This window comes from Alligator mississippiensis, chromosome 10 (genome assembly GCF_030867095.1).
Source record: "Alligator mississippiensis isolate rAllMis1 chromosome 10, rAllMis1, whole genome shotgun sequence".
NCBI classification, from domain to species: Eukaryota; Metazoa; Chordata; order Crocodylia; family Alligatoridae; genus Alligator; species Alligator mississippiensis.
Window position 1 is genome coordinate 5,595,762 of NC_081833.1, and position 22,533 is coordinate 5,618,294.

At 45.4% G+C, this 22,533-nt stretch overlaps 1 protein-coding gene across 7 annotated transcripts in view; it reads right to left on the bottom strand.

The window, feature by feature from the left end:
- PITPNM2 (phosphatidylinositol transfer protein membrane associated 2) overlaps positions 1 to 22,533 on the bottom strand; it is a 180,979-nt gene that overhangs the window by 44,426 nt on the left and 114,020 nt on the right. For all 7 annotated transcript variants that reach the window (XM_014598468.3, XM_019486739.2, XM_014598469.3 and 4 more), the window contains exons 4-8: positions 17,448 to 17,662; positions 15,683 to 15,804; positions 13,768 to 14,001; positions 4,662 to 4,988; positions 1,241 to 1,336 (exon numbers count right to left, since the gene is read on the bottom strand). In XM_014598468.3, coding sequence (XP_014453954.2) covers positions 1,241 to 1,336; positions 4,662 to 4,988; positions 13,768 to 14,001; positions 15,683 to 15,804; positions 17,448 to 17,662 — 994 coding nt within the window. The remainder of the gene's footprint in view (positions 1 to 1,240; positions 1,337 to 4,661; positions 4,989 to 13,767; positions 14,002 to 15,682; positions 15,805 to 17,447; positions 17,663 to 22,533) is intronic.

A 22,533-nucleotide genomic window follows, 5' to 3' on the forward strand; every position in this document is an offset into this window, starting at 1 on the left:
GGTAGGATGCATGGTGGCTCGGGAAGTTGATTCTGATGACTCACTTCTATTTATATTGCTATGTCAAAGCCCTTAGGTACATTTTTTATAGGCGTTACATAAGTTAATAAATAAAGACGCATCAAATAAGCTGGTTCAGCTTCTGGTCAGGAAACACTCCGGGTTTCAACCTTGACCCACCTTGCTCTCAAAATAGTCACTTAACCTGCACGAACCTGCCGTTTTGCAAGTCACGACTCTACCAGAGTGTAGCGTGCCGCACTGGAGGATTTGTGCTGGCAAGGCTGAAAATTTGGGGCATGTTCATAAATACTTGATAGCAAAAGTTTTCTGGAATACATCACCCTCAGCTGCATTCACCTTCCTTGGGTCAAATATGGCCAGAATACTACCATACAACACTGGGGTTAAAGTTTCTGGCAGCATCATTTAGTGTAACCTGCGCTGCTGAAGCTGTGAAGCATTAAGGCAGCTATCTTAGATTTGGACTGCAAGGCTAAGGAGGAGTCTGCCTCTTGCCAGTGTGTTGCACACTACTGAGTTCATATTTACTATACATATACAGAGTGAGTGAGATATGCAAAATGTGCACATCTGCCTTCCAGGTATACCCAGGGCAAACAAAAAGATGACTGGAGAAAGCTAGAGCACCTTTAAGCACTTAAGGAATTCTTCAAGTAAAAACTTCCAAAGCTGTTGAACTCTGCCATCCAAGTACTTCACCCCTTTCATTTTTCTTGATGCAAGCAAACAAGGGTTTTATCAGTAGTCTTGATTACTGATAAAGACAAACTTGGGACTCCCATACAATCCAGGCAAGATCCTATTTGTCACTATCTTTCCAACCTGATCATTTATCCACTGAATTTCAGTCATGCTGAATCAGAAATACTGTTGTACTCGCAGCTGACGTAGAGAAGGCTGTTGATTTTTTTTTATTTTTACCTACATGCATTTGCACCGTAGAAAACTAAGTCCCGCATGTTAATGGCACTCACGAACATTTCCTCTTAAAAATCTGACAGATTGCATTAAACCTGAAATACTGCCGTGTTTAAATGCAACAGTCTGCTGGGTGCTGCTGCGAGTGCTTTGAGGAGGTACCGTCAGGGCTGCGCAGCTCTCTTGATCAGAAAGCAACATGCACTTTCACGCAAGGTAGCAGGTTCCTCCCTCTCTCCCTCCCCACACCACCACCATTTTAAGAGGTCAAACTGCTCGCCAAGTCGGTGCTACATACCATGTGCATCAAAGAATTCATCATCTGAGCTATCGTCGGAATCTCTGGCAATGCTCTGCATCCTCCACTCGGAGATACTATGGCGTGAGGGGCTTGCTGGAATAAACACAAAATAGTCTTATGCAATATGTGATACCAACAAGGCAGAGAGTTCCTGAGGTGGTCTTTGCTAGAGGAGCACGGTTGCACGCCCCTTGTGAAAATCGATCACGGCAGCATTGAGGCACAACATCCCCGGGATGCTGGCGTGATGTCAACGTACCACTTTACAGGTCCTGTTTGTTTACTGCTGTTCTAACCTGCCTGCAAGCTGCCACATTACAGCAAGCTGTTTGTATCACTCTTCTGCTGTTTTGAATGGCAGCTATTTATAAGCATTAGTAGGAAGTGTAAAATCATCTTGTTTTGAAAGTTTGCAATTAAGAAAGGAAGCTGTCTGATTGTAAGTCCTCTCCCCGGCTGTAATCAGCACGCGAGCCGTGCCTCACCCTTGCTAACTTCTGCATGGGTAACGGACTGGAGCAGTATTGGGAAGTAATCACATTTGCTGGAAGGAAGCTGCTTCCAAACCGATCGGATGAGAGCGCCATTTAAACTTGAACTTAGTTGTTTTAAACAAAACGCTCTCAGCTATGACACCTGCAAGTGTGCGCTAGGGAAAGGAGAACCACACTGATGGGGCAAGAGAAAGAGCCTCTCTCCCATCTACTTGCTCCCTTCCATTTTCCACTTCAGGGGTTATTGAGCTACATAAATCTTTTATGGCTGCAGCTTATTAAATATAATATAGCGGCTATCTACCCTGAACCCTTCTTAGCCGACCTCTTCCCAGGAAATAAAATCAGATCCAGTCAAAACTGTCCACAAAGCAGCTAAAGAGGGGCTCTCTCGCTCTCATCCCGTTCCACTCGCTGATGATGACTCCGGCTGTGTTACAGAAGAGGGAGCACACACAAAGTGCTGCTAGCAGCAGTATTATAACCTAACACAGCTCCAGACTGGAGCCTGTTACATTTACATTTAGCATGCATAAAGACATTGAACAGGTCGCGTTCTTACGGTGGCCGCATGAAAACTATTTATTCTTTTCCTGTAACAGGGTTAAATATGGGAGGCAAATTCTTCCCGTTCTAATTTTACTACCTAATTGTCATGTGGAAAGACCATTGTGACCCTGAGCAGAGGCAGCTAATTACAGCTTCACGTCGGTTCGGCAGCCCCCGACAATCCTACCACCCACCCCTCTGGGAGCAGCGAGCAGCGAGATTGGCATAGCAGAGCTAATTCACGCTGGAGTGACGTCAAGGCAGTCGCATAATAGCTGCTAAAAATAGAGCGTGTAATAATATATGGGCGGGTGACAAGGGTCCCGCTTCCACCGGGGGTCTCGCTCAGACAGCGTAGAACGGATTGAGCTCGGCCATGTGGAAAGAGAAGGAGCTGCATTTTCGTCAAAGGCAGCAGTAAATCCTGCCCGCTCTCCACGCTGATGTATACAAATGTGCTGCCATTTCTTCAAGCTAGAATAAAGGAGGATTAAAATATCTGTGTGACACAGTCCCCAGATCGTAGCAATTCTTTCCTTTCGCTCACTTTTCCAGTAAAAGCTGAGCCAGTCGGTGGTTGACAGGGGTTGGGGAGGGAAAGAAAAGAAATCAGACTTTGCTGCCAAAGTCTTGACAGGAAATCCTGAGGTCCTGAAATGTTCCTACCTCTACTAGCCATATTCTCCACCAAAGGGAGAGGGTGGAGGAAGGGGTGGCGAGGGTGTATGCGTTTTTTTTTTGGTTTTGTTAACAAAGAGACGGCATTGCCACTGTCTAAGCCTAGTGCAAACAAGGCAGGTGGCAGCTTTACCTCTATGTAATGGGTACGGGAAGTGAACCGTAGGCTCTTTCCTGACATCTGCCTAACCCAACTGGATGGAGGCAAGACCACCACCTGTGGTCTTACTGCCATGGTCTTTCACCCCATGATATTGGTGGGCCAGAATGTCATGTCACCCTCTCTTCCCTCCCACTGCAAACTTTCAGGATTAAAGGAGTGAAGAAAAACTGAGCAAAGATGACAGGCTTCAAGCCTTTCTTTTCCAAACAAACAGGCCTAGAAAATGGTGAGCAGAAAGGATGCTTGAACAAAACGTGACTATGTAGAGGACATTCATGGTTCTGAACTGAGCCTTTCAGAGACCCTCACGGCTGCTCCTAGAACATTTTTTTCCTCGTTAATCTTTACTGTGTGGTATTTAAAAGGAAATATAAATGTGATCCATGGTGGCAGCCAATCTCCTCAGGGTTGGATGCTTCAACACCAAACACCCACAGTGCACCAACAGCAATGAAATGCAGCAGTCGTCATTCGCCTCCCTTTTCACCTATATAATCGACCTTCCTTATCTTCCCAAATGGCCAATTACGGGCCTTGGCTGTGCAAGCAACATTTCAGCAGCCTGGAAGCCAGCTGCGTCCTCTGAAATAAAGGACAACTAGTAACATCTACCAATGACCAAGGAAGAGCATGCCTGTCACCTAAACTCTATTCTAGGAAAACCCAGAGCAGGACGCATGCAAATTAATAGCTACTCCTACCAAGTGCCTCCTATAGGTCCGGCACTTCACAACAGACAGAAGCAAGCCCAGAAAAGGGTGATCACCCGAGGAATGCAGCTTTATAAAATCTTCTGTGATGTTCTACTAACAGGGACTAATTCCCCTTGGTGTCCACTTTCTTTCAACACTGATCACCTCTAACAGCTGTCCCTGCTTTTCCTCTCTCCCCTCTGATCTTTTTTTTAAATTTTTTTAATTTCTTTAATTTTGAAGTTGGCATGAACTCCACCATCTGTAATTTCAGGAGTCCCAGCTCTAGCATGTGCCTCAACAGAGCATGTTGAGCCCTAAGCAGAGGTCCCCTGAAGGACTGAACCCTTCACACCAGCAGCACAGGCCTCTATTATAGGGGCTGATGGAGGGTACCTCTATGCTGAGTTCAGCACAGCCCTTCAAGTCGCTATTGAAAACTAAGCCATGCTCATTCACTCTGTACGCTCCAAATCCAGGAATGGGGATAAAGGAGTGCTAAAGGGAGGCCCCTGCTGCTCTTTGAGACATCTGTCTCTCGGAGAGGCAGTGGAGGGCACCCAAGAGTGTACTTTACCACCTTATTTCCAGGCATGCTGCATAAGGAGAGGCACAGAGTGAATGGGTTTAGTTTTTGGCAGCACCCTCGAGAATAGTGTGGAGGCAGTGTACACATACCTGGAGCAACTCTACTGATGGCATTAAATAGGCTCTTCATCTCTGTGGGAGTCTGGTACCGATGGGAGCCATGATCACACTTACCCTATGTGTTACATCAGCCAAGTTCATGCTCAGACCAAGGATGGGGTCACTAGTTATGAATCCCATTACAAACCTCTCACCTCCTCTTTTTGAAGACCGTGAGGACTTGGAAGACGTGGACCACTGCTTAGTTAGCCCTCTCCCTGACCCAGCTTCACTGTTATCCGTGGCATGCTCTGCATCAGCAGAGGAAAGGGCCTTGGCTTCAGCATCCTTCTCGCCTGGAGAGTCCTTGTTGCTGTGCTGCTCCGTCTCATTTTCGTTGAAGCAGAACTGGGCCATCTTCTGAGCCAGCATCAGCTGCGCCTCCTTCTCAAGCTGTCGGATGTCCTCGATGGTGAGCCCGTACCACTCATCCTGCCAGCACCACGCCTGCCGATGTGCCCGGACCATCACCTTCCGCAGGCCTGCAAAGCAACAGCATGCCAGTGACCAACACGGCTGACACGGTATAGGAGGTTATGCCTCCGGAAGAGAGCCTGCTAGCCAGCTCAGCATTAAATCTAGTGGCACTAATGATACCAGCCTGACCAACCTGCAATAAAGAGCCCTCTGCTATGAGTGAGGGTTGGAATCTGTATACAAATTAGCCATTTCACTGTCCTCTCACTTGACTTGGTTTATACCTACGGAGTCGACGCTGCAGTGACACACAACAGGTCCAGGCCTGCACCTGCTAAAATCCATGCAAGCTTCACTAACCATTTAAAAAATGTGAAGTCTCATAATCCAAGCCCAGAGCTATATTTCATGACTGGCTCTTTTCTCTAAACTGCAACTAAAAACTCAGACAAACCTCTGCTTTGAATTTTTGGGAGGCTTGAAATCTGGGTCCAAATGTTATCGGTTGGACACAACGGCAGCCCTCATCACGACAATAAAGCTTTGCAGATATACCGGTAGTCATTTAGGATTTTCGATGGAGGATGACTTGAAAACTCTGCATCCTCAAATTTTATTTATTGTTGATAGAAGCACAGAGCAATAAAACCACAGCTTTGGCATATGCACAGCATGTTCCAGCTTTAAAGACTTTTAAAAAAATATTAGCAAATTAATCCTCACAAGCCCTCTGTGAGGTAGGTAATTAATATTATCCCTATGTAATGCATTGAGAAACTGAGTAGGGATGGGCTGAGGGACTCGTTCAAAACAACAGTGAGAATGCATGCCAGAGCCAGGATTAAAAGCTGAGAGCTACCAGAGCAGTGCTGTACCAAGGAGGTCCTTGGCCTTGGCATGCTGGCTGCAATAATAAAATACAGAGGTGATGGGGCTGTCCTAGGTTTGCTAAATAAATTAGAGAGGAAAAAAGGCAAGACATGGGATACAGATCTCAGCACCATGGAGAACACACAGAGGAAAGACCTCAGAAGCCACTCCTCCACTCCCTCTGCTGTTGGCCAAGGGCAGGGTTTGCTCCCCACAGGACTCCTAGTCTTCCCAAGAACAGCTGGAAATTCAGCAGCACCTATGAATGAGGATTTAACACCCAGCTGCACATATATTTTTCAATACCAGAAATCTAAAGCCAATGTTGTCTTTTGTTTTACCAGCCCTCCATTCCTCCATAGCCAGCCTAACACCAAATGCAGGTTGGAAAGCTTAACTTTCAGGAAAGTTACAACACCCTGAAAAAACACATAGTTGTTGACCTTAAACACCACATCTGATTGCACTGACCCTCTCTCACCCCCATCTCAGAGCTCTGCCTGCCTACATCGTCTCCAAAACTCAGGAGACTCGTTAGGGTGATAGCCTCTGCTTGCACATGTATACAGTAATACATCAGTTGCTCTGCTCAACTTCTCTGAAAGTGTCTCTCTCAAGCCTTAGGATAGTTCTGATCATAGACCTTTGCTTTAATGGATTGGCATCATTAGCCCAAGAAATCCTTTGGGGCAGCAAGGCACACACCTTTAATTCTTCTTCACCTCCCTTTGACTCGCATCGCAGCCCTTAGGATCACAAGAATTACACTGAGATCCCTCCTTCCATCAGAGGGAGCAGACTTCCTGGCTTGTACCAGGACTATACATGTGACCAGGCTGAGTAGAGATCCAAATACTACTGGTAAAAGAAAAATGTGATTTGAAAAAGACATTGCACAGTGTAACTGCCATTCTGGATGAAGCTCTTTTCAGTTTATAAGTAAAAAGATGTTTTTCCCCTTCTCATTGTTTATCAGGCCCACAGATTCAACCTGGAATACGATAGTTAATCTGCATCTCTCTCTCTCTCCGAGATAGGACAAAACCTGGAAAGACTGAGACTTTTTAGGCAAAGGGAAATCAAACCGTGACCTGCAGAAAAACTTTTTATCCCCAGCAATGGAACTATCTTCATCTCTAAGCACATTCGAAATATCACCAATCGCGCTCATTTTATGGCTAGAGAACTGGGAGAGAGGGGCAATGTCACCTTTCCAAAATCAAGGAGGTCTGTCACAGCTGGGAATGTAATCCTGACCTCAGGTCAGAGTCCAGTGCCTTATCCCCCAAGGCCAGCCTCCCTACTCAAGCACAAAAAGATTCCCAGCTTGGCCGTCAGATCCCAAGAGGTCTTTGTGGGATTGCTGGTACAAAAATGCTTTTTTGCTTGTAAACATGGAAAAATATGATCTGATGCCAATCAGAGTAAGTAACCAAAGAGCCTTCTGATGCCTGCTTGCCAGAGGAGCGCTGCAACAAAGTGGGATATTGGAAGAAACATGGCAGAGAAAACCACTGTCACTTGGGAGTAGAGGTCAGCGCTAATCGTGCCAAAGCTGGGGAAGGGTTGTGTGCCTCCGCTGTGAAGAGTTTTAGACTGGAACGCAACAGAGTGGTCAAACAACGCGAGGGGAAAAGAAAAGCAGCTGATTGTCCCTGCTATCAAGTCATTTCCTAAAGAGCTCTTTTTCTGCTCTATTTTAAGAGAGACAAATGGAAAAGGAGAATAAGAAGCAATTTTCATCTTGAAAAAAAAAAATCACTGAGTAAGCTGTCACCTTCTCCTCGCTTACTTCATGTTCATTTGCACCTCCATTTGCAGAATGGGAGCATAACTCCACAGCCTCTTACGGAGGCAAATTACCCACTACGCTCAATGGGAACTTGTCCCATCAGAAAAACATCCACAGGAAGCAACTCCTGTCAGATAAGCACCAAATGCCATTTTTGCAAACCAAATAATCTCAGGCAGTGCTTAATGTGGTTTAGCACCTGTTCCAGGAGTGCTCCCTTTTGGCTAAAATGAAAATCACTGTAGTATTTTTAGTCCAGAATGAACTAGCCGCTCTCCACGTTGATTTAATTAAAATATTTTCCACTCTCAAGAAAGGTCAGCTCTTGCCATAATCAGGAGGCTGCAAATACTAATCACTTGCCTTTTGACTCATCATTCCAGCCATCCTTGTTATAATCAAATTAAAGAAAAACTTGGAACCGTCTATCAACGCAAAGATGTTGGATGGGTCTCTCCATGGCTAAAGAGTTTCCCCTCCTTAGCTTAGGGTTTGTTTTGCTAGCTGAAATAAAACAGCAAATACAATGCAAGTCCAGTGCAACGACACAGCGTAGACTAAGAACATCTGAGCAGCTGTTTTTTTTTTTACGCACACAGTGACGTGTCCCAGAAGCATCTTATAACGCACTCTTGCAATTTCCTGGCAGCAGATAAAGGGCTTCTGATTCTCCTTGTGTGACGCTTCAATTTTTTGATCGTCACGACGGATATCGTAACCTTGCCAGAAGAGTTTGAGCTGCGTGAATGTTTCTGATAAAATGTAACCCCGAAGTTCTGCATTTATTTCCCCTCTAGCCTTCCCTGTTTAGACCAACCAGTGCAAAGTGTGTGGTAAAGTCCACAACACGTCTCTAAGACTCTTTAAGACACTTAGAGAAGCTGCTTGCTAATACTTAGAGCTTTATGTGCCAGATCAATATATTGGAGTCCTTCTGCTGATTTCAGCGAGCATTGCATGACACTGAAGATGATGTTTCTGTGTACGGAAGAACCCTCTAACACCAATTATATGCAATTATACTGAAATATATTCAACCTACAATATACTGGCTTGCCCAAAAAGCTTTCAAGCCATCAGCACTGGAACAGGAATTGCCTAGAGTACAGAATGTGCATTTAAGAACAAAAGTTGGTCTAATAAAAGATATCAGATTTACCCAAAGAACCTTGTCTGCTTTTAAGAACAAAAGAAATTAACCTGCACGCACAGGTTATGAAGCTAGCGGAAGAAGTGAAAAACCTAACCTTGTGTAACACTGCGAACATCAGTGTAGTCCAGCTCTACAGGTACATGCTAACGCACCTACAGCGAGCACAGCAGACGAGACCAGTAGCCTGCACCAAATGCCTCAGACAATCACAGTACGGAGCAACCCTCCAATTAGTCATCAAACAAATGGCGACTGCTAATGCTCAGACTGAGAACATTTCTACACCCTCCTCCAGAGCCATTCCCTTCCTAACCTTCTTGTTCCATAATCCATCCACGCATTATACTTCTCCTGTATCTTAACTACATTCATGTTTTCTTCCCTGTCCAACCTTTCTGCCAAAGTTATACTCTGCTTACTTTAAGGACCCTGCTACAGGTTCAAATGAAAGTTGGGTAGAAACCAGCTACAGAGTTGTTAAACATTTTCAAGCACTAACTTTATAGCTGGTTGGCTCCTTTTATAGCTGGACAGTCATTTTTACTGTGAGATAATTACTTTGCACATGTGGCTGTTCTAACTTGACTGCATGATGAACCAGTTGATTGTGTGACAATTACTGTGCACATAGAATAAAAAAAAAAAAAAAAAAAAAGAGGCTTGGGAGGGACCTCAGGAGGTTGCATCTAGTCCAACCCCCTGCTCAGAGCAGGACCAGCCCCAACTAGATCATCCCAACCAGAGCTTTGTCAAGCTGGGCCTTAAAAACCTCCAAAGATGGAGACTCCACCACCTCTCTGGGTCACCTGATCCTGTGCTTTCTCCGGGTGAGAAAGTTTTTCCTGATATCCAACCTAAATAGGGTGGCCATCACAGAGAACAGTCCAGTTGTCCTCTATTGATACGAAACCCAACGCCTTTATGTCCTCTATTTTTCTCTTGAAGAGAAAAATAGAGGACATAAAGGCGTCGGGTTTCATATCAAAAGAGGACAGATGAGCAGAAAATTGGGATGTCCCCTGTGATGGCCACCCAAAACCTAAACCTCCCTTGCTGCAACTTAAGACCGTTGCTCCTTGTTCTGCCGCCACTGAGAACAGTCCAGCTCCATCCTCTTCGGATCCATTCTTCAGGGAGCTGAAGGCTGCTATTCAATCCCCGCTCAGTCTTCTCTTCTGCAGGCTCAATAAAGCCAGTTCCCTCATCCTCTCCTCATCAGTCATGTGCCTTACCACTTATATGCCATTAGACATGTGGCCAGTCTAAATGTATTGTGCGATTAACTAGTTAATTGTGTAATATATGTAACGTGGCGCAGGGGCCTAAGGGAACATAGTTTAAGCAAGGCTGTCCAATGCAGGCTCTTGCCCAGCTGGTATCGCTCTGGCAGCTGGAGTTTCCAGGCTCTCCCCACCCTCCTCTATCTGCCACTTCCTACCTTTGCCCCAAGGCACAAGGCCATGTGGTGAGCTGAGGGCGAGTCTGGGGCTGCACTGTAGGAAATCACACCTATGGGGTGCAGCAGTGGGGAGAGGGGGAGTTCGTGCTCACACGGGCATGTGTTACAGCAACATGGAGGGTCACAGCTACACAGCGCACCTGGCTTGGCCTGCACAGCACGTGGCCTCCACTGGTGCGGCCCCTGGGGCATGTTCGAAGTTGGACCGCCTTGGTTTAACATAGCACATAGAGCAAAGCATTATAACTTCAGCCTCCTGGATTCTACTCCTGCTTTGGCCATTGGTTTGTTCTCTCTGCACAACTTGTAGATCCAGCTCCTGAGAGGCATTCACGTGTTGCTCTAAATCAGCACTGCAAGACTCGACTCCTGAGTGGAATAGTAGACTCAAATCAAAGACTTGACTCGGCACAAGCTGGATGCCTAGACTCCCCATACGAAAACTGGGGAGTTACACCTTTAAGCAAGGGATCTGTAGGGCAAGTGCAAAGCTAGCCAGGACCACCATATAGGAGTTGTAGATCCAGTGGACTTAATTTGAGAGGACCACAGGTACATAAGCCACAAATGTGGCGCACCTGACACCAGGGATTCCATTAACTACCCGCATGTTTAACATCTACTACTCATTCAATCGTCTCCACTTCAAAGATTTCTCCAATTTTATACATCTTAAGAGTCACTTCAGTTCATCAGAGATGCATTATTTCCATCAATACAACAGAACAATAAGGATCTGGATTGGCAGACAATCAGCTGACACGGCTCACTGCAAGGATTAGATCAACTGAACAAAGCCTTGTAGGAAATGCACAAGTGCACTTCTAAGAGATCACAATTTAACTTATGCACAACTCCTTCATGAACTGAAAGGAAGACTGAGAGACTGCCCAAGAGCTTCCACTTATGCTAGACTGACTCTAGCAGAACAATCGATGCCTATTACAGACAATGGGGAACCTTCCTTTGATGGTCTCGACTAGAAAGCAGTGTGACTGCTCTGCTTTGCGATGCTGACAACTAAGCAGTTGTTCAGCATGATGTTGGCAGAAAAAATTCAAGGAAGCTTTTGCAAATAGCACAGAAATATTGCCAAGATCAGATAGGAAAATTAAATGTGAACAAAAAGCTGGGTAACATTACTTAAAGGAATCTAATGTTCTTCAAGATCTGCAACTGAATTAAGAGGATACATTTTGTCTCTCCATTTCTACTTTAAAAATTACTTTTAAATGCAATTATGAAGATCTTTCCCTTTCATTTTTCTTGGAACACACTAAACTCACTTCTGAGACATTGGTTTAGTAGCATGGACGTACCCACTGCTCTCGACTACCCTGCCTTCCAAGAGACAAGTGTTTAAAGCATTTTATATTGAGGTTTCGTGTAGTCAAGTGCCAGGGTTTAACAAGGTTTTGTTTCAAGTAACCAGGAGCAAATAATACTTAAAAAAAACCCATTTGCCTTGATAGTGAGCTACGTAACTGTAATAGTCATTTTCCAAGTCAGGATTAGGTGTGTAGCCATGTGGCTATCAGCAGACTCCTACAGCTTTTTCCAACATGGGTTTCCTGTAATACCTATGGTGGATTCTCCAACTGCATTCACTTGTGCTAATGTGGGACTGCTAATTTTTCCCCAAGAGTCTTCACTCTTGCCCCAAGCTGGGAAAACACACCACACAATTCTTATTTAAGAGAAAGTCTGGCAAACCAATTTTATCTGTTGCTTTCACGTCACAATGGCACACATGGATTTTGGCAAAGGCTGGTAGTGCCAAAACGCTGTGAGAAAACCTGTTCCCCCAGCGTTCCCATACTGGTTCTGCACACACACGAAAAAACTTGCTAGTTTACATAAGCACACAACTCAGGGGGTGTTCCCCTAACTGAACCAAGCTTCCACATCTTCTGAAGGTCAGCTCTTTGATGCCCTAAAATTTAGCGATTTTAACTAGCGAACTCCACATTAAATAGTGAAGACCCTAAATTCTAAGTTCGGTTGCTGGAAGAAAAATGTATGGCACGCATTTTTCAAGCAGGTTACGCTCATCTCCCCTGTTCCCTTTGGGGCATACCCTGTTGTAGGGTTAGCAGGCAAACCCAAGGAAAAACAGCTCCCATGCAAATGTCATTTTAAATAAGATCCAACTGGAATGGCTCAGTAGTGGGAACAGCAGGGTTTCTGCATTAGTTTTACAATTGTCTGATGAAAAGAACTCAGAAAGGAGTGCCAGACTAACACAGAAACACGTCGTTCCAGTGCTAAGACTGTTTTAATGTGGCACCTGAAGTGACTAGAAACATCAGGAAAACATCATTTAGGCAAAAAAAAGGTGGGGCTGTGCCAGTCAGTTAATTAGCAGTGCAATCTATGGCCACTCGCTCCATTTAATATGCATCAATACCATTAGTCTTTAATGATGATGGATCTAAAGGGCACAACGTTTCTATGCTGCTGAACATGCCTGTTAGAGGAAAGCACCTTCTTCCCTGCCTAGGTAACATGGCTCTAGGGTCTGGACTTTTGGGAAGGGCACTAGGCAGACCGCAGTGTGTTAAGTAAACATGACATTTATTTTCAGATAGGTCACATGTCCTGCCTATTGTGGCAAGGCTCAGAAACTGTAAATGGATTTTCTGCAAAGACAAAGCACAAATTATTACCCACCCTTCTACTATCGCCTGACTTGGAGACATAACTAAGTGGATGCTGCCTAACACAAACAGCAGTCTGCCTTCCCTAGAAGCACTGACCTAAGAATGTGTTCATTAATCAAAGTGGCGCCTTTACTAGAGCTGAGAATAGTCATCGATCCACATTCAGGTGTGGGCACAGGAAGGTAGAGAGCTTTAAGTACTGCAGTGTGAAGGGCTGCAAAGTTGTGACTATGCAGAGACACCAGCCAAGTCTCCTGCCTCTTGGAAGTAAAAGCGGGGAGGGAAGGGGTAGAGGAGCAGTAGATCCAATTTCCTGCAGCTACACTGGGGAAGAGAGGAGAGGAAGTGGCAAATCCTTCCCTTTACTGAACCTTTTCAAAGGGACTCAGAGAAGACCAATTCTTTGATATTGGAGCAGCAGCTCAGGATCTGGTCCAATAGAAGAAAATGCACCAGACCTTGAAAAGCACTTGCTGAATGTGTGACAGATGCGTTCCTTCTTCTGAAGAGGAGGAGGAGGAGGATTTAAGGCTTGGCCTACACTGGGTTGGAAACAATTCCCAGAACGCAGCTGTGGCCAAACATGGCTAAGGACTGTGCACAGTATGATTGCAAACAACGGGACAATGCTGACTACAGTGAGCAATCCCACAGTTGTTCTGCTTGGCACTGGCAGGACCAGATTTCTGATATGCCAAAAAGGAGAGACTCGCATTATGGCAGCAATATTGTGTGCTCAGCACTGAGTTGAGTTTCCAAGTGTCCGCTTAAGCCCATCTGCATATAAAGAAGACTGGATACACGCTGCTTACTTCCTGTGATAGATGCCGCTCTCCAACTGAGAAATGCTAGGAAATCACTTGAAAATTTTGACAGGAATAGGATGGAAAATAAGACTGGAAATCCTTACCAACGTCATGGATGAACCTCTCGATTTTGGACTGCATTCCCCAGTATCGGAACTCTACTTTACAGAGTTTATATGCACACATGATCGGATATTTCCCAGGGTTGTTCGTGTACTCCTCAATCCAGTCTTCTGAGAGTGGCCCTCTTCTTGTCTTCAGAGATTTATAAAGCTTGGGATCCTCTTCCGCCTTGTATTCATGTAGAGGGATAGAGTCTTTAACAATATCAATAGGATCTAAAGGCAAGGAACACGAGCCATTAAAAAAAAGTTTCTTTTTTCCCCTGAAGGAATATAAGCCACCATGTTTAAAGGTGGTTTGGGGTTTTTTTTCCTTTGATGATTACCAGAAACATTAAAACAATTTAGCGGGTTTTTTTAAATTTACCCTTAAACAACAGATATTTAATTGTATTTATATTTGTCTACGTAGGGATGATGACTTTCACAAAGGAACTTGCACATGTAGTTTTAAGTAAATGGAGACTTCACCCCTAGCTGATATTTTGGCCCAGAGAGGCTATGCTTTAGGTCCATCTATTATATCTTTTCAGCTGCAAACAGCTCTCATATATTCTGTCCTTCATATCTGTTAATGCCACCCAAAATGCTGTAAAGCGCTGCCTAACTTCAGAGGCTTTAATACAACTGTCCTTTTCTAACAATATCATAGAACAGACAGTAGCTATTGAATACCATACCCTGGGTGTGAGCTTACCAATACTCCTCATTTTTTTTGGTGTTATACTGCAGAGAATATGCAATCTACATTTTCTGCCTTTTAAGTCGAAAAATGATCTAGTATACACTTTAGCAATGAAGGGGGAGGGGAAAACAAGCCTTGCAGAACTAATGAACATATCCTAAAAGGTCTGCAAATGAACCTGAAAACAATGGTAGAGACATCTAAACCTCAGGTTTGAAAATGTGGCATCTCCATGATTTCCTGAGAAACAGCAGGCCATTTGATAAGTTCTGTATGAAGAAACATGACTCAAGTCTATTTAAGAATGAGTCAATCTACTTCACAAAAGGCTCGGAAGGCAGGTTTGGCATTTGGTGACAAGAACACGCTAATCCTGGTTGAAAATATAGAAATTCAAGCCTACAGAAATTAAAGTAAAATTGCATCTTGCCATCTCTCTTGGTCCATCGATACGCAGCGTTTCAGGAGTGGTTAAGAAGAAAAAGGTGAAGCAGCCACTAGGTGGCGCCTTCATAGCTCATGGACACTGATCATCACTAATTACACGGCTCCTAAACGAAGCCAAGCACGACTCAGATCAATACCTGAGAATCTCGGCAGTTTCATACGCAAGCGACGCTTTAATATGGTGCAACTCTAATAGCTGACACTCGCTCCCACGCAACGGGTCTACTGCAAATGCTAAGGGGACTGGCCATTAGGAAAAGCGAAAGGAGCCAGGATAACACTTGCCAATTTCTTTTTACAAAGTTTATAAGGCTCATTACCCTGATCTGCTAAGGCGGCTGCAAACAGGAATTCAGCACAGAAATGACACAGAGGGGAAAGTGGAAAAGATCCGGGAAGTCTAGGCAGAAACAAGCTTCTTGCCGACAAAGCTTGTATGCTGTTAAAAAAGAAATAAAAAAATGACAGCTTCAGGAGCTTTCATGTTCTGGTATCTCAAAGATCATTGGAAGCCTTAATCCTCACAGCATCCATATGAGTTAGGGAAGTGTTGTCCCACTTTATAGACAGGATAACTCATCTGCCTAAAAACCACAAGTGATCTACTGAAGGCCACAATAGGCCCGGACCTCCCAGTTACTAGTTCTTTGTTGTAACAGCTGGACAATGCTTCGTCTGCTGAGAAAAATGAGCATTTATCTTCCATCTAGCAATCGAAAGGCAAGATAAAAGAATACAAAAGAGGGGTGGAAAAGTGATATTCACCAAGAGTTGTCTGTCTTTTTTCTGCAGGAGAAAGGTTGAACACATTGAAAAGCTCTCCTGGATCAGCTTTGTAGTACGTTTCAATATCAATAGAGAACTTCTCCACAAAAGGACACGTGTACCTGAAAAAGAGAAGAGTTAAGTGGCTTTTTTAGACTAAAACCTTCTAGACTTAATGAGCAGTGAAGTGCTGTCATAACAGACATGTAAAAACTGGCTGCGAATCCAGGCTTGCTCTCTTTCTCATGCTTTACTTTAAATATGCTTAAGATGCAATCTGTATATACAAAAAAAGGAGCCAGTGATTCTGAGCTGTGTACTTTTTTTTTTTTTTTTTTTTTTTTTAAGGCAAGAGCATGGCTTGGGGGCACAGTTTATATGGAAATGCTCTGCAAGCAGAGCTGACCGGAGCAATGTGCGGGTCCCGGGGCAAATCAGCTTGTGCGGGGCCCTACCCCTGCCCTGATCCCATGCACCCTGGATGCGGAGGAGTTGCTGCCACCATCACCAGCGGTGGGGAGGGGGAGTAGCAAGCGGCCAGATGTGAAGCCGGTGACAGCAGTGCCAAGTCACCACAGCCACTCTGCGTGGCTCCACGGGGCCCCCCAAAGCACAGGGCCTGGGGCAGTCGCCCCAATCCGCCCCACCGCCCCTCCCCCAGGGACAGCCCTGTTTGCAAGACTCAGATCCTAAGATCACAGAGAGGATCTCTCATATTAGGCTAAAAGTGACTACGCCCAGCACTAAGGTTATAGTGAGATAAGGCCAGATCCCCCTGTTCAACCAACTGAGAAATGGCACCCACACGGTCAAAGCAACATGCCCTTGAGCTCCCGATGGATGAGTCATAGCAGGAAAGAACATTTGAGAAATAAATCATCCTGCTTTCCATCATAAGCAAAGGCACCATGTAACACAATTTCAGGCTCCCTGGGTTGTATCGCTAAGTTGCATTTTACATGGAAGCATCAGAGAGGAAACAGAGTATGCATCTTATGCTTCTGCACCATGGGTCTCTTGATTCCCTTGTCTGGGCATTACACATGGATGCTGCAGGCAAAGATGTTCTCCACTCCATCAGATTGTGTAGGCCATTCTACCCCCAAAATGTCATCCATCTGGGGGGAGCCCTTAACTTTAGATTTCTGCACTAAGTATGACCAGGATGAACCCAGCTATCAGGACTGATCTGAGACATGACACCAACACTGCACTTACCAACCTGTGACCCAGGAAGTCTTCCCAAATGAAATAACCAATATGTGGTAAAATACAGGATTCCCTACATGAGGGTGCCATGATGCCTCTCCAAGTCAGTAACCAGAAAAAAATCCCCAGAGGGCCCCACAAGTTTTTTTTCTCAATTAGAAGTAGGAGTTTGTTTGTTGGGTTTTTTTAAATCATCTTCTGTTGAGATAACAGCAAAGCCGTCAGCATGGGTGCATCTAAGAACATCCCAAGTATTTTACTTTCAATCTCTCTTCTTTTTCCCAGCTAGACCGCTGCAAATAACACAATCCAGATTTTCCATACTGGAGCATACCAGGGCTTATATTTAGAAATAAGAGGCCAAGTTCTGATGCCTTTCCACAGTCTGCTCAGATAAAGATGGAGTAAAGATCTCTGGACTTAGCTTGACCTCTCTCTCTAAAGAATGCTCCCAGAGAAGAACAGGGTGGCATTGTAACTCAGTCACAGCAAAATGAAGTGGCACAAAGTCCTTTAGCTAGCAGTAAAAGTCTGGGGATATCCCCAGAAATTATACCTTGTCCTTGTGTAAGGATATGCATTCCAGGACTCCTCTTCAACTCTTAATGCTGCCTTTGGCAGGATAGACCGGAACCAACTGGGTATGTGCATACCAATATGATATACTTTATGTGTATACTGCCCATTGCCACCTGGACCATCCATATACGGTCTGTTCTCCAGGATCTCCACTCCACTGCCTTCTCCACTTGTCTCCTCTCTGCTTTTTTTCTGAAAGGCAAACACAGCCATTGTTTTTCATGTGTCACATTTTATGTACTGTGTTCTCACACAGTATTTAAACAGGGGAATCAGCAGGTTTCATATGTAATTGCTGTTTGACAGAAGTCGTTAACCACAGATTACAAATTACTATTATTCATCCTTTGTTCCTGCATTGGCCAGAAGGGTGGTCTATTGGAAACCCACGTAGGCCAGAAAGCCTAGATCCAGACACTTCCCTGAAACTTCAAAGAAAGGTTTGGGGGGGGAATATGTTAAACAGAATTAAAACGTTACTGAGAAAATGCTAAAAATTATAGTTAGTACATTGCTTTGTAGAGCTGGAAGACAATACAGGACCCCACACAAGGTAGCTACGTAGGTACATAGCTGGTGTACATTAATGAAATCCAAGACATGCTGTTAGTCATGCAGCCTACAATAGCCAAGAGTAAAGTGGTTAAGAGGTTTCAACGTGACATTATGGGAAGAAGAGAAACAAGACCTGCGTATAGTAAATGCGTCAGCACGGAGCTGTATGGTTGTAAGACATTCTTAGACACTGGATTTACTATGCAGTGTACAATTGCTGGGGTGGGGGGCATTCAATAGCATTAGCAGTCTTTGCATGTCCATGGGTGACGGGGGGAGCTCAGCCCATCCTCTCACTCTCACTTCTTGTGGGTGGTCTTGGCTGGCTGTCTTCATGCTGGTAGTAGCCCATAATGTGCTTGATGTACATGTCCCTTGACCACTGGATGGTATCAAATACCACGAGATGCCTCATTGGTTTTGAGTAGCAGTGGGATACTCTGCAGACTCAGAGGATGCTCTCAATGCTTGGGAGAGCATCCTGTCTATTTGTGTTACCCAAATGCCTTGGGCCCTAAGGCCCACCCGACTAACTAGTGCCGCCTACGGTGTGAGGCCAGTAAATGAATAGCACAACAAAATGCTTAGGAGAACTAAGGCAAAAACAGGATAGGAGTGTCGTGTGGGTCAAAGGGTCAAAACGTGGAAATAAGTGCGCCTGAGGGGGACACCGAGCAGAGCCCCCCGGGCCGCATCCACTGGTCCTCAAAGGCATCCAAGGAGCCGGTGGACACTGCTCACTAGTGCTCTGCCTGGAAACGTGCACGGACAAGTGACAGGAAAGCAGCCCCGCAGTTCCTGGGCACCTTCCCAGCCAGAGCATCCTTCCTGGTCACGTACAGGGCCCGGTTGGCCAAGGCCAGGAGGAGGCTGACCAGGAGGTCCCGGGACTTGGTGGGGCTGTGGACGGGATGCTCAAAAATAAAAAGGTGGGGGTGGGGGTGAAGTTCAACCAGAACCTCAGGAGGAGGTTCTCCCTTCTTCCGCAGAAGGGGCAGGAGACCAGGGTGTCTAGGAAGTTTGCCACACGCATGTCCGTGGCGACGGCTCCACGGAGGAGCCACCAGATGAGGTCCCCAGTGGCTCGTGGGATGAGGACGGAGTACAGATTCAGCCACTGGGGTGCCCCAGCTACGCTCTCGCCGAGCAGGTCCTGCCGCTTGGTGTCTGGGCGGGACGCGAGGGTGGTGGGAGAGCATCCTGAGAGCCAGCTCAGAATAGGCCAAACCATACTTTTGCTGTTCAGTAGGCTGAAGTTTGGATCCAGATCTCACCTGATATTGCACCACAAATGCTCCTGTACTACCTGAAGTACTGATAGTGGGGTTTTAACGACGTCGATGCATTTTTGCACTCAGACAGAGTGAACAATCAACAAGTATTTAGTGCTATATATCATAGGACTACACGCTACATTTTCTGACCCATCGTTGTGGAGTTTTGGGGGGTTGTACTGTTGGTCTGCAGATGCTTCCTCAGCTGACAAAGGGTTTGTGCCCAAAAACTTGCAAAGAAGATATTTTCCAATTATTTGAGTTGGTCTAATAAAAGATCAAATTTACCCAAACAACCCTGTCTGCCTATGTCCTTAGACCAACATGGCTACAACCTACGCCCCTGAAACGTTTGAGAGCATGGCACTTTGGCAATTGAAAACAACTTGGGTTTTCATGTACGAACCAACTGTAAAAAGATATTGTAATAATGACCTTTTCTTTCTGGCAGGAGAACAAAAGGAAAGGAAACATGCTTTAACCAAACGCAATTAATAAGTTGAAAAAAAGATCAGAATCTCTTTGTTCAAGGGTAAGATAAGCAACATAGCTATTTAAAACAATACAAAAAGGCTATTTGGTTTCAAAGCAATTCTTGAAACACGTTAATGCTCCCTGACATGAGCAAAAAAAAAAAATCTAAATACAAAAGAGGGGTTTTTTTGTGAATGGCAATAGTGCAAATTAGAGAAGTAAATTTTGAAGAAGTGCCTGCAGTGCCTTAAACATACTTCTTCTTGGAACAAGTTACTGTCTTTCAGTCCTTTTGTAAGCAGCAACCAAGCTCTGTACAAATATTTATGGGAAAACACTAAATAATCTTGATGACCCAAAAAGTTGGCGAATCTAAGGGTCTAAGAAAAAAGGCAGGCACCCAGCAGGACTAGCAAATGTGTCAGACAGGATAACAGTAAAGCATCTAATCTAAACAACTGATACAAATTATGGAGCTCTAGAATTTCACTGCAAGGCAGAAGTACACGGCAACCAGAAGAAGGGGAAATAGGGATATAATTTAGTACCAAATTGTTGGCTGGATGAAGATCTACCACTCTGGAGGGCAAAGTGCCCTCAACATTCATCCAAATCAACAGTGCAGACTGGAGAGTATCTTCAGCACTGGGGAGGATCAACCCTCGTGTGGCTGCTGGAGACAGAGAACAGACAGATTTACGGATGGACAGTTGCATTCTGTTTGGATACCAAAACGCTGGCGGTTTAGCCTGGCTTTATATTTGAAGCTGATACTACAATGGATTTAAAAAAAAATCCCTCTGCTTTGTTCTCAATAATGGCACTTTAATTCCATAAAGGTTATTTCAAAGCTTCAATCAAGTTGAGTCTGAGCACAGTAACTCTGTTTTTGCTTTTCTGTTAATGGCTTCTCATTTTCCCTTGTAATGTTTAAGAGGTTTATCCAGTGGGCCAGCCACTTTCGCTGCCCTGGTTATGAGCTCAAAGGCCCAGCACCTGCACTTTAGCTGACTAAACTCCCACGAACGGATCGGCATGTGAAGCATTAATGGATTGTCTATGGAGACATCCTTCACAGCAGCATGGGCCCTTCCAGAAAAAAAACAACTCCACCTCACCTCCGAGCCAGTCACACAGGATGGAACTGGGCCCAGTCATCGGGATGGCCAAACAGCCCCATTTATTTTTTTCTTGCTGCATTTACAATGTCATCTACATGAAGTTCGGGAAAGGAGGGGAAAACTGCGTGTAACTCTCTGGAGCCCCACCCATTGGAGAAGCTAAAATGCAATGTACAGGTTTTCATAGTTTCAAACTTGTTAGGGGCTGGAAGAGACCTTACAGATCATTGGGTCCAGACCCACTGCACTTGTGCAGGGAAGACTGCTGGGAGCAGGTGACCCCAGCAAGGTGGGCGTCGAGACGCTACTGTGATCTCACAAGTGCCGCTGTTCAGACACACTCTGGGGCCAGGCAGATTCAAAACACCAAACAACAGGCGTACACCCAAAGCTCCAGCTTCAAGAACAAAAAACACCAGCATGCAAGAAGCAATCATCCTCACGGCTGCAGGGAAGAAGCTGGCTCCTCACAACCGTAAACCTACCCTTTTGGCTGACACAGGCTCCGTCCTATTCCAGGGGTAGGCAACATTTTTTGGCCAGAGTGCCAAAAAAAACACAATGTCCATCTTGGAAGGTGCCGGAGTGCCAGCATGCCGGAGCCCAGAGCAGCTGTTTGCAGCCTCCCGGCTGCAGCTGGCCCATGGAGCCTGGTCTGCTTGCAGCACAGCTTGCAGCCTCCCAGCGCCTGCTGGGAGCAGCCTGGGCTCCTTTCATGGCTGGCAGCAGCTGCCTAGAGCTTGGGCTGGCAGAGGCGTGCCAAGCAAAATGGCCTTGCATGCCATGCTCGGTATGTGTGCCGGGGGTTGCTGATCCCTGTACTACACTCTCTCTAAGTGGGATTCAGGTGCTAAGCAAACCACCCTCTAGCCTTGTGACTCCATGGCTCAGATGAGGGACAAGGAAGGGAGAAGGTGGAAATGCAACTCCTCTCCCAAAGGTCACCCAGTTCCTTGCTTTTGGCACCAAATTAGACGCCACTAACAGTAGATTGTGCAGATCTACAAGCCTCCCTCTCCTTTCTGGCACCTGCTGAAAGCAATGAAATAGTTAATGCTGACATTTCAAATATCGGTGCTAGATGTATGAGCAGGAACCCCCGCTTCCATGAGCAAGCAGCAAAGCCACTGCTTTGACTAAATATGCAGGTAGTGGGACATCAAGGCATTCACTCTGTTCACCTTTCTTGCCTGGTCGTATAAGGGCTAGAGCAGTGCTTTTCAACCGGAGGCCTGCAGACCCCTGGGGGTCCACAGACTATGTCTAAGGGGTCAGCCAAAGATGACTAGAATCAATCAAAAGTACGTGAACGCCCACATTTACAATTCAAAGGCATCCACGCTGCCATTCAAAATTTCCAAAGGGGTCCGCACCTCCATTCAAACATTTTTAAGGATCCACAAATGAAACAAGGTTGAAAACTGATGGGCTGGAGACGTCTATTTATGTAGTGAAGTGAAAGCTAAGGGGAGATTCTAGCAAGCCCTAAATAAATCCCAAGTCACTGACCCAGCTCAGTAAGAAGCCTGAACTGCTGCCTGCTTCAGCAGCTCCCTCTGCCACAGGTCTCTCCACTCCCAACATACAAAATGAACACCCTGGCAGAAGTAATGGCCAGGCCTCTAGCTGGAAGTGTTTC